Source organism: Dendropsophus ebraccatus, chromosome 9 (assembly GCF_027789765.1).
Source record: "Dendropsophus ebraccatus isolate aDenEbr1 chromosome 9, aDenEbr1.pat, whole genome shotgun sequence".
In the NCBI taxonomy this organism is placed as follows: domain Eukaryota; kingdom Metazoa; phylum Chordata; class Amphibia; order Anura; family Hylidae; genus Dendropsophus; species Dendropsophus ebraccatus.
In genome coordinates, this window is record NC_091462.1 from 117,476,166 (window position 1) to 117,489,085 (window position 12,920).

The 12,920-nt window shown below is 47.1% G+C and overlaps 1 protein-coding gene across 1 annotated transcript in view; it reads left to right on the top strand.

The window, feature by feature from the left end:
- LOC138801905 (RING finger protein 112-like) overlaps nucleotides 1-12,920 on the top strand; it is a 41,410-nt gene that overhangs the window by 6,161 nt on the left and 22,329 nt on the right. The window contains exons 4-8 of the mRNA XM_069985001.1: nucleotides 3,482-3,586; nucleotides 3,976-4,026; nucleotides 5,158-5,229; nucleotides 9,494-9,580; nucleotides 11,211-11,334. Coding sequence (XP_069841102.1) covers nucleotides 3,482-3,586; nucleotides 3,976-4,026; nucleotides 5,158-5,229; nucleotides 9,494-9,580; nucleotides 11,211-11,334 — 439 coding nt within the window. The remainder of the gene's footprint in view (nucleotides 1-3,481; nucleotides 3,587-3,975; nucleotides 4,027-5,157; nucleotides 5,230-9,493; nucleotides 9,581-11,210; nucleotides 11,335-12,920) is intronic.

Here is a 12,920-nt window from a genome sequence, read left to right on the forward strand (position 1 = left end):
AGTCGTCTAGAGCGGGGACCCTGGATTTGTAAGGATAGAAGTTTGGATTGGAATGATTTGCTGGCATATTATGCATGCTTTCATTAGTGAAAGATTCACTTTCATATTCCATTTTATGTAGTTCCACTAATCCAACCTGTTCTCCAAATGTTAACTCAGAAAATTCATTAGGCATAGTGTCCTCATATTTGGACGTTCTAGTGTTTTCCTTGTCCGCAAAAAAATGTCGCTTGACTGTTAGGGTTCTAGCTAGACGGTTGACGTCCATAAGTGTGTCAAACAGGTCAAAATGAGTTGATGGGACAAAGGATAGTCCCTTGGACAAAATTTTGATGTGTTCCTCCGTTAGTGTTTTCATGGAATAATTGATAATACTTTCTAAGTTTGGTTCATGGGTGTTTTTTTGTTGTTTTTGCATATTTAATGTTTCTTCCTCTGTGGGGTTTTTCTGTTGTTGTTGGTTCTTCTTCCGATGTTTTCTTCCTCCTCTCCTTTGTCGTTTTTTGACGTTTGTCCCTTATACTGTTGTTGGTTTGGTGGTCCTTGTCTAGTACGAGAGTTTGTTGGTGTGAAGTCATTAAGGTTTAACCGTGCACCCTCTCCTCTTCCTTTGTAGCTATGTGTTTTTCTTTTTGGAGCTGCCGCGGTTTCCACACTTGTGTCTGATGTTTGATCATAGTCCGATTCTTCTGACCTTTCGGATTCAGTTTGGGAGAAGCTCACATGTAGATTGCCTTTCAGTGGAGGTTGTTTATTTTTATTTCTTAGTATGGGACGTGGTCTGGGTGGGCGGAATTGTTTCCATGTATAAACTTGGTTGGCGGAGTAGTCTTCATTATCGCGTTGGAATTTGCTCTTTTTCACGGAGATGATATAATTTTCAAGTTCTTGTATTTTTTGTTGCATTTTGGTGTTTAAATCCTTGTATTCCGCGGTGTCTGGGAAGAATTATTAAGAAAAAAAGAAAAAAGGAAAAAAGAACAAATATCACCAACACCAATAACTTTCTCCACGCGCTTTTCCTTGGAATACCAAGAAATCACTAAAATGATACAACGTAACATAAATATACTGAGGCAAGATGCTATTCTAAATGAAATATTAGATGAAGGAGTGCGCTGCGTGGCACGCAGAGGTCGCACTTTGCGAGATGATTTATCACCTAGCACCCTACCGGCACTGAAAACCCCCGCAATAACAAGAAACAAACCAAAAGGTAACTTTAAATGCAATGGGTCACGATGTAACATGTGCAACTACTGTAAAAATATCAAAGAGTACACCAATAGTGATCACACCAAAACATATAGCATCACAGACTTCATTAATTGTGAAACAGATCACGTAGTGTACATAATTGAATGTGGAAGGTGCGACCTTAAGTATGTTGGCTGTACATCCCGCAAATTAAAGAAGAGAATCAGTGAGCATATCACTGACATTAAAAACAACACGAAATCCAGCTGCTCGGGTGCAGCGAAACACTTTATTGAAGTTCACAATAGAGACATTTCCTATTTTTCTTTTTATGGCATCAAATTCATAGAAGCACCCTTACGGGGGGGCGATAGGACAAGACAACTCTTCAATAAAGAAGCGGAATGTATTTTTAAATTGGATACAAGAATTCCACATGGACTTAATTACAAAAATGACCTTCTTTATCATTACATGAACTAATTTACAGTATGAATGTTTTTCATAGTTCGAATAATAATTTTCTTCACTCTTATTATTATTTTTTCATATTTTTTCAGTATTATTTTTTCATATTCCTTCACATTTCATTTTTTTTTTCTTATATATTATTTTTTTCCATTCATCAGCCGAACACAATAATTCATAGCTCCTCCATAGATTATTCAGATATCGTTATCCCCAAAAGAAATTTTTTTTTTTTTTTTTTTCATTAATGGAGTTTTGGTTATTATTATTTACAGCTTGGGTATCACACCTCATATGCATTACTATAGTCTATTCATTAATTTAATTCTTATTTTATTTCATTTCACTCATTTCATTCATTTTTTTATTATCCCATTTAATATTTATCAGGCATGAATTATTCTCTGACTCGCTGATTTTTGATTTTTATTAATATTCATCACTACTCCTTTGTTTCTGGTTAATAATTATTGTATGCATTTCTAGTGCAAGATTTATTTATGTCTGCATACAGATACTTGCAGCACCATATAACCTTATCATTCAGGCGTTCATATAGGCTGATTACCAGCTTAATACGCATCGCACCACTATGAACATACAACCATGTTCACACCACATATCATTCATTTACAGGCGTTTTTCTGAGTTTACCCACTCCACGCCAATTCACAGCATACACAGCTCTTTAGATCATCATATCCTTTCTCATTGTCTCCATCAGGGAAATCGCGGCATTACACATGTAGTATACATATTTTTATACATATTTTACTATATATAACATATCATAATGTTACCAGCCGCCTAATACCTGAAGTGATGCTAACACAGGGTTAACACATTAACTACATGCACCCATCCCACCTGCTAGTGCTAGCACTGGGAATACTCCCATTGGCCTCAACTTGTTTTTAAACTCACACTTGCACATCATTCACCAGATTATGACTAAGCGCGCATGCGCGAAACGCGTCAATCTACTGGGCCACACAGCACACATAGCTCTGCTGTATTTTAACATGATTGAATAAAATATAAGACTAGTGCCACCAGGCCTATTCTAAAAACCGTCAGGGTGTCGGTATATAATTTGATGAAACCATAATAGCCCGGTGTACCACGTGCAGGTCCCCTGGTTCACTCTCTCTCCATGTCGTCCTTTAATGGATATATTAGGCTCTACGGAAGTTTTTCTTCCAAATGTAATAAATAGACGGATACATATAATATGTACAGACCCAAAAACATAAGTAAAAAATAAAATAATAGCGCTGTTGTTATAATACTATATAGTTATAGATAATAAGTATACTGGGATAGAACCAATAATTAGTAACCCCTTATACTCAGGGCCGTCCTAACAGCATTACGGGCCCCTGGGCAGAGCTATGAACTGCGACCCCCCCTTCCCAGCCACATCCGGAGCCATTATGATGATGATGCATTCGTGCGGGGCCTGGGTCCTAAAACATTTGGGGCACGGGCCCTCTGAGGACTCTGCCTCTCTCTGCCTCTACCTATCTCTCTCTACAATGTGTCTGTGTTCAGTTCGCTGAATGGCGGCTCCTACATTTATCCTGAAGAAGGACGCGTGACAGCGTAGAAGGGCGGCCTGTAGCCCATTGGCAAGCTGCATATGGATAACTTTCAGCCTGGAGACGGGCAAAAGAGCAGAATCAGTGACATGTTCTTGCCGGTCTGTAATCGGAGAACATAAAGAAAGTCAGACTACTGGTATAAAACCAAGACCTAAGTAGGGTTAAAGGACAATGTTTCACTTACTGGAATTACAGAGACTGTGATCTTCTTGCAGATGGCCGTCTTTGTCCTGGACACAGAGGGGTCACTGGATCTAGAACTCAACCCTGAGACCAGCCATAAGTTATCTGCCCTGTCCATGTTCCTCAGCTCCTACCAGGTACTGTCTATAGGATTTTACCGTCATATATGTCAGATTCTTATTGTAGATAAAGGGGCTTCTTAGTATCTTGGACTCTTCATCTCCTGATTGTGGTAGTCACTGTCCGGCAAACCCCTTCAATATGTGTTGGTCATTCTGTATTCTGTATTCTTTCCAACCCTTCATCTACATTTGTGTCCTTTCTTATTTGTTTACTTCCCATTGTATTATGGTCCCTTTCTTAGCTGCACCCCCTGTGTGTATCCCAGCTATCGTCAAGCAGCCAACATGCTAGAACTTTACCCCTGACACTCTGGTGAAATACACAACGCCCATGCTAGAAGGTCGCCATTTCTGCCGTCTACCATAATATTACATGTTTTTCTTTTTACATTTTTATTTTCTAGATTTTCAATATTAATAAAAGTCTCAAAAGAACAGAGTTGGATCTTCTTGAGGTACGATGAGATTGTGATGTTCATATTCTATCAGGTCCATGTCATGTGCTGCCCTGTATATGGAGGTCATGGCTGCCGATCACACTAAGGTCACGGCTGCCGATCACGCAGAGGTCACGGCTGGCGATCACACTGAGGTCACGGCTGGCGATCACACTGAGGTAACGGCTGCCGATCACACTGAGGTAACGGCTGCCGATCACACTGAGGTCACGGCTGCCGATCACACTGAGGTCACGGCTGCCGATCACACTGAGGTCACGGCTGCCGATCACACTGAGGTCACGGCTGCCGATCACACTGAGGTCACGGCTGGCGATCACACTGAGGTCACGGCTGCCGATCACACTGAGGTCACGGCTGCCGATCACACTGAGGTCACGGCTGCCGATCACACTGAGGTCACGGCTGCCGATCACACTGAGGTCACGGCTGCCGATCACACTGAGGTCACGGCTGCCGATCACACTGAGGTCACGGCTGCCGATCACACTGAGGTCACGGCTGCCGATCACACTGAGGTCACGGCTGCCGATCACACTGAGGTCACGGCTGCCGATCACACTGAGGTCACAGCTGCCGATCACACTGAGGTAACGGCTGCCGATCACACTGAGGTCACGGCTGCCGATCACACTAAGGTCACGGCTGCCGATCACACTAAGGTCACGGCTGCTGATCACATGACGGATTGGACACATCTGTATATTTTTAGGGTATCAGATTCTAATAGTTATTATTTACATTATTGCTATAAAAACCTCCAAAACCTGATTGTCTTCCGGGTCTTAGATAATGGGGCAGGAGACAGAGGATCTAGTGGTAGAAATTAGAGATATTGGGGTCACGTCTCCTTATTCTTTAGTACGTCCATCAGTAATATAATTCTTATCACCTACCAATAGACTATGGGATTCTAGATGATGGATAATTGTCCAGTCTCTGCCGGGATGAATAGGGGGTCACTTTAATACCAACACTTAGAAGAATAATGATGGCCGAACCTAGAAGGATGTACATAAGAACTGCCAAGTATCTGGGCTGTAGGGCAGGGAGTACACTGATGGGGGTCATGGACATCTGAATGGAATTATAGAGATGAATGTGTCTTTTTCATTTTTCATCTCCCAGATATATGACCTCATCCAGGACTGTATCCCCCCAACAGCAGGGCCAGCAGGAGGCGCCATGACACGATTTAAGGTATTATCTTTTTTTTGTTGTTTAACGTTAAATGTGACTATATATATATATATATATATATATATACACAAAATGATCATCCATAGAGATGAGCGTGGGAGCCAAAAATTAGTTTCACAAGGATCACAAATTTTGTGTCAAACTTGTTAAGATTCGCAAATTGAATGCAAACAAATTTCAATTAAAAAGCCAAATTATAGTAGCTGCAATACTGTGACTATTATAAATTGAAAAATGACAATTTAAAAAAAAATGTCAATCATCCAATTTCCGCCATGGACAGCAGTGGACGACGGTGGAACAGCATTGTTCTAGTTAACCATTTAACATGTTCCAATCCCCCTTTAAGTGCCCTTTCACCTCCCCTTGTGAGGTCTCCTTTGTATCCCGTTAGTTTAAGTGGCACCATTATAAGTGACAATTTAATTTCCATTTCAATTGATTTTATTTGGATTTTAATGTAGACGTATAGTGGCCCAGTGTGAGCTACTGTCTGTTACCAGTTCCAATGACGGCCATTATTGTTCACAGTCTTGAGGAATGGCTCAGGGGTTGTGGTAGTGGTGATCCCAACGGGCTTGGATGAAGGTTGCAGCTCCCAGTAAGACCCAGTGGTCAGGTGAATATTAGCCAGGCTGGTGTTGTGGAAAAGTTCTTTCAGTTCACGCTCCACGGCAGTCAGTAGTCAATCCCAGAGCCAGCATCATCAGAAGGGTCCTCAGGTAGTAGTGCCAACACCAATTCCTGCCAAGGGCAGGACATTTCCTCTATCCTGTCTCCTGTCATGTCTCAGCAGCAATTCGGCTTTAAAGGCCCATCAGTAAGAGAGCTTCTGTCAAGCCTAGCACTCCCCCCAGAGTCTCAGCCGGCCCTCAGTCTCAGAAGAATTGAGACTCCACTGGTTTATAGGCCCCAAGGCAGCCAGAAGAGCAAGGGAGGGGCAGCTAACACAAAAGTATAGGATCGTACCACATGCCACTGGAGGAAGAGAGGTTAGGAGAGGATAACTTTGTTCCAGACTACAATGATGCTGGCGCAGACCCTACATGAAATCTCGGTTCCCAGATGTCATCATCATCTTCGGGGGATGAAGAAGGATTTGTTCCACCAAGCCAGCATCACGTTCCATCCACAGCTCGTGGTTCCAGAGGCAGGAGGAGGGCTACACAATCAGCTAGTCACCTGACTGGTGGTCAGGAAGGCAAAGCCAGATGAGGGGTACCCCAAGGCATCAGTGGGGCTCAAGAACAGTCTAGGTTTCTACAAAGAACGATCCACTGCTATCAGTAGCATCTGTGACCATAAAGTGGGTCGGGTTTGGGTTTAAACCCAGATACAACGCCTATGCGGCAGCACCCAGAACGCCACCACCTGACTGCCTGTAAGAAAGAACCGGGACCTCGCGCCACTTCTTGCCCATAATCACCAACAGCTGCAGCTACCATCGCACAGCCCCATCTCTGCAGGTCAGGGGTCAGCAGCCTCACTTGGAAGCAGAAGATCAAGAACTTCCACCGATAAGTCCATCCCCAAACTCTCCACTAACAACCTATACAATCTATATCTACAATGTATCCACCAAAATATTTGGCAACAGGGCTTAAGCTACTGTTCAGACATAACACTGCATTGTCAGTTGAGCTGTCGAGGCCTAATGTTGGAAGGGGACATCTTTGTGGATTCCTATGGTGATGCCTTTTGTGGATGAGTTTTTGCTGCAGATATGAAACCACTGAGAATAAAAGTTAGTGGGAGCTCAGGGATATGGCCGTGTTTAAAATGTGTTTCTGGAAATAATACTATAGATGCTTTATCTAATTTTATACGAGACAGGACATGTGCCTCTTGTTGGGGGAATTCCAACCCTTTGCATTGTACAAAACTAACTTTATAGAGGTCATTTTTGCTTTATGGTAAGTGGGATTCTCTACGAATGACAGTCATGTGACACCATTACTTCTAGACTCCTATGTTGGGTGTGTAAGGAAGGGAGTGTGATCAGGAGAGAGGAGATTGTACAAGTAAGCTCAAGACTGGACAAAATCATCTGACATTTGCCGGAGTTTCCAGATGGGCAGTGCCAGTGGGGTTTGTTGAGTTGGGGAATATTCAAGTTCAGGGATTCTATCAGGGTAAATTGTTATAGAGTAGATGAGAACAGCTTTGCCTCTCTATTTAAAGCGGCACTATCAGCAGGTTCAGCCGTATGAACGTGCTGATATGCCGCAGTAGATCATTACCTGATGATTGCAGGGCTGCTACTAAATCTTCTCTTCTGCCTCGCATTCAAACGATAGCTCCTAATTGCCCCAATGCTAATGAGGGGTTTAGGAGCATTTGGGGCGTCGCCCTAAGTGCTGAGCACCAGCTTGACACGCCCAGTGTGCCTCGCCCCATGCCGCTTACTATGCATACATGAATATGCATAGTGGGCGGCACAGAGCAACCCCCTCCCGTGCTGCCTAGTCCGCCCCCCTCCTGTGCCTTTCAGCTGTCAGCCAATCAGGAGCCCAGGAAAGTATGCTGCTCTACTGTGGCAATGAGCAGCATACTTTCCTGGGCTCCTGATCAGCTGTCAGCTGAACGGCGGAGGAGGGGGCGGGCTAGGCAGCATGGGAGGGGGTTGCTTTGCGTAGCAGCACGGGAGGGGGGCGGGCTAGGCAGCACTGGAGGGGGTTGCTTCGCGTAGCGGCACGGGAGGGGGGGGCGGGCTCGGCAGCACTGGAGGGGGTTGCTTCGCGTAGCGGCACGGGAGGGGGGCGGGCTCGGCAGCACTGGAGGGGGTTGCTTCGCGTAGCGGCACGGGAGGGGGGCGGGCTCGGCAGCACTGGAGGGGGTTGCTTCGCGTAGCGGCACGGGAGGGGGGGGCGGGCTCGGCAGCACTGGAGGGGGTTGCTTCGCGTAGCGGCACGGGAGGGGGGCGGGCTCGGCAGCACTGGAGGGGGTTGCTTCGCGTAGCAGCACGGGAGGGGGGCGGGCTCGGCAGCACTGGAGGGGGTTGCTTCGCGTAGCGGCACAGGAGGGGGGCGGGCTAGGCAGCACTGGAGGGGGTTGCTTCGCGTAGCGGCACGGGAGGGGGGCGGGCTCGGCAGCACTGGAGGGGGTTGCTTCGCGTAGCGGCACGGGAGGGGGGCGGGCTCGGCAGCACTGGAGGGGGTTGCTTCGCGTAGCGGCACGGGAGGGGGGGGCGGGCTCGGCAGCACTGGAGGGGGTTGCTTCGCGTAGCGGCACGGGAGGGGGGCGGGCTCGGCAGCACTGGAGGGGGTTGCTTCGCGTAGCAGCACGGGAGGGGGGCGGGCTCGGCAGCACTGGAGGGGGTTGCTTCGCGTAGCGGCACGGGAGGGGGGCGGGCTAGGCAGCACTGGAGGGGGTTGCTTCGCGTAGCAGCACGGGAGGGGGGCGGGCTCGGCAGCACTGGAGGGGGTTGCTTCGCGTAGCGGCACGGGAGGGGGGCGGGCTCAGCAGCACTGGAGGGGGTTGCTTCGCGTAGCGGCACGGGAGGGGGGTGGGCTAGGCAGCACTGGAGGGGGTTGCTTCGCGTAGCGGCACGGGAGGGGGGGGCGGGCTCGGCAGCACTGGAGGGGGTTGCTTCGCGTAGCGGCACGGGAGGGGGGCGGGCTCGGCAGCACTGGAGGGGGTTGCTTCGCGTAGCGGCACGGGAGGGGGGCGGGCTCGGCAGCACTGGAGGGGGTTGCTTCGCGTAGCGGCACGGGAGGGGGGCGGGCTAGGCAGCACTGGAGGGGGTTGCTCCGGGCGAGCCAAGGAGTTGTTCTGTGCCGCCCACTATGCACATTCATGTATGCATAGTGAGCAGCAATGGAGGGGGCGGCATGGGGGGAGGCGGACTGGGCCTGTCAAGCTGGTGCTCGGCACTTAGGGTGATGCCCCAAATGCTCCTAAACCCCTCATTAGCATAGGGGCAATTAGGAGCTATCAATCGAATGCGGGGCAGAAGAGAAGATTTTGTAGCAGCCCTGCAGTCATCAGGTAATGATCTACTGCGGCATATCAGCACGTTCATAAGACTGAACCTGCTGATAGTGCCGCTTTAAGTAAGTGACTTGGGGGTATTTGGTATTGTGATTGTCCACTAATAGAGCGTTCCCCACAATCTTCCTGTTCTCCTCTTTCCTATGGATACAAGCGGAGATGGGAATATCTCTTCCTGTATCCTATTGGTATAGTACACGCTGTAGGGATTATCTACCATAGATTCTCTGGAATGATTTATTTTATAACATTCTCTTCTATTGTTATATGACAGATGCTAGACCTCCTGGTGCGAGACTATAATGATCCTGGTAACTGTGGAAGAGAAGCCGGACAGGACTACCTAAGCCGCGAAATAAGGGTAAGAGACGTTCACTGTATAAACTGTACAATATACTATAAGAATGAGGAGTATTATTATTATTATTATTATTATTATTATTAGTTGACACAGATGGGACAAGACACAGGAAAATATATATGTATATGTTATATTCATAAGGAGACATTTATGAAGCAGCTGTGGTCAGGAGGGGGAAGGCTGTGCATGATGTGAGCTATCCGGAGCCATGAGCGAGGCCCCCGCAAGGAAAGTCCGCCGGTGTCATAGGAGGGGAGGACCACACAGGATGAGACTGAAAGCAGAGGGGGAGGTAGAGGTGCTGTGCAACATCGGAGCCGGCCTGTATAAGTGGCAGCAGCCTGTATAAGTGGAGCACTGCCGGGCAGCTATAATGGGGGGCCGCTAGGATGGAGACATCCTGATATGCTAGAAGCACAGTGACATCAGGCTGATCCTTATTGGACACCGAAAACCTGTTGGTTTGGGAGAAAAGTTGTTGGGAGTAACCGTGCTGTATAGACCCAGCAGTGAGGACTCCTATTCAGTCATAGACTGCGATACCCTCCACCATCTATCCCTATTGTCTGCATTACCAAAAAGGAAATGGAGTTTGTTCTTCTTCGTCTGTACTTGGTATACCCGTGTCCGTGCCTGTATGAACGCCCCTCTACTTATTGTACTAATAAGACTTGATGTCCTGTACCCTGCTGGGTGCTCGGCGTACCTGCAAGAGGTCAGCTTCATCTTAGTAGTTGTGTGACCGCAGAAGCACCTGGAGATTGTCCTGTACTGTACGTACTAACTATACCGCCGTGTCTGTGACCTCTAGCCCTGGCGGCAGGAACATCCCTACTTTATGTTTCTAACAAGCTCTAAACCAATATAAACCACCTTGCTGGTTGTATTGTGCATTTTCATCTAAAGCTAAGATTGTGTTTCCCAGTGTGATTCCCAGAAATCTCCACCATCTCCCCCTGTTTTTGTACGGAGTCTGTCCCGTATGGTTTGTACCAACTAGGAGTCTAACTTCATCAGGGAAACTAAAGCCCCTATTACACGGGGCAAGTGAGAGGAGCGCTCAGCGCTCATCTGCTCCTCGTTCTCTACTCGCTGGCACCGCTATTACACGTGGCGGCAGTGAGCGGGTGAGAGCTGGGGGGGGGGGTCGTGGAGAGGTGCGGGGGGCTGCTTGGGTCATAGAAGATAGCGGCGGTCTGCAGCCTCCTATTCCATGGAGCAACGGCAACAGATCAGGAGTGGATTGAAAACACTGAAAGGCTATGTTTACACAATGTTGAAATTGAGTGGATGGCCGCCATATAACAGTAAATAACGGACATTATTTCAATACAACGGCCGTTGTTTTAAAATAACAGCAAATATTTACCATTAAATGGCGGCCATCCACTCAATTACAACATTGTGTGAACAGAGCCTTTCTGTGTTTTCAATCCACTCCTGCTTTCGGTTGCTATGAGGAACAAATACTGACTGAAATATACGTAGTGTGAACCCAGCCTTATTTGCTATCAGTGAAGCGTTATGTAATGTATTTTTCTAATGTCTTTAATTGTACATTGTTCAGTTTTAGCTGCTTGGTTTAGATAACATTGTTTTATTCACACTGTATCTTGTATTTGTTTTCTAGAAGCTAGAGAGGAGAAGACAACGTGAGAAGATGATTAACAGTCTAAGAAATCAGTCACTGAGATCCTTCCTAATACCTCATCCCGGGAACAGATTCCTCTCCTCCAGAGACGGAAACCTCGCAGGTAATAAAGGAGTTCTGCTTAGGGTGGTATTCCACAGGCCGACCACGGCCCGATCAGCGATGAAAACGAGTGCCGATCTGCTAGATTGGCGCTCGTTTACTGGGCCTATTCCACGGCTCGACAATCGTTCACCGAGGGCTGCAGGGACATAGTTACCGATGTCCTTGCAGCCCTTGTTTCATGGATTACCTGTCCAGCTGCAGGTCTTCTCTTCCTCCCGGTCCCGTGCCGCTGCAGCTTCGGAGCGGCCTGTCTAAACTGGCAGACCGCTCAGCCAATCACTGGCTGTGGATCTGGATTCAAACCCAGATATAACTTCTATGTGGCAGCACATGGAATGCCACCGCCCCATTGCCTGGAAGAACCAGGACCCCCGTGCCACTTTTTGCCTGTAACTACCAACAGCTGCAGCTACCATCGCCCAGCCCCTTCTCTGCAAGTCAGGGGTCAGCAGCCTCCCTTGGAAACCGGAGGCCAAGAACATCTACCTCTGCCTCCCTCATGGGAACCAGTGGGAAAACACCACCACTACTGAGACAACAGTCACTGTCTGAAGCCATCACCATAAGACAGCACTACGCTAGCACCCACCCTACGGCAAAGATGATAAATGGATAGTGGCTAAGTATATTGCCATTTATTTCTAAGTATAACAATAAATAAATACAAAAATAAACATATACTATGAGGGTACGAGGGTAAATCCATTCTGTCCCCACACTCATTCCTCCCCAGTAACAACCTATACAATCTCTATACCAAATATATCCAGAACATAACATATTACTGATCTCTATACACTACTATATACAATATACCTATATAACTAAAAGTGAACTCCCTGGCCCAGTTGCATTGTTCATAACCCAATACTACCCAAAACAAATATATGCAAATAAAATACAACTAAACAAGACATCATACACAAAACTACACAATACATATATTTATTATTTATTTATTTTGGGAGCTGATCTGATCAGTACATGATTGACCTGTTGGCTTGTTCCCAACCAAGATGGAGAGTGGCAAGTCATCATTCTTTGGCCAATAAGGCGACTCCCGCTCTGCACAGCTACCTGGAGGGGAAGGTTGGTAACTTGCGTCTCTGTGTCTCTAATCGGGTACACCTTGGCGCAGACATTTGGAGTTCTAACTATGGACAAGGGCAGAATATGTACCTCACTGCTCATTGGATAAACTTTCTTCTGGGAGAGGCGCAACTGCACCAACAACTAATGGAGGTCACAGCACTTTGGCCTTCTAGGCTCATTTGGGGCCATTATTAAGACACCTCATCATCTTCCTCCATCACCTCGTCCTGTCATCACAATGTAACACACCCTATCCCTATGGTGTAACAATGCTGCCAAGCCCACCGCTCTCAGGTTGTCCTGCACTTGCCCAGGCTGGTTGAACGCAGCAACATTGGGCAGGAACTGGTTCAGTCCATGAAGGACAAAATTTCAAAATGACTCACCCCTCCACATGTGAAGCTGGCAGAGTAGTGAGAGAAGGAACATTGTGTAAGCATTGCAGCAGGGAGGGCTGACACACGTTCCGTGTATGGCTCCGGTGCTGTACCT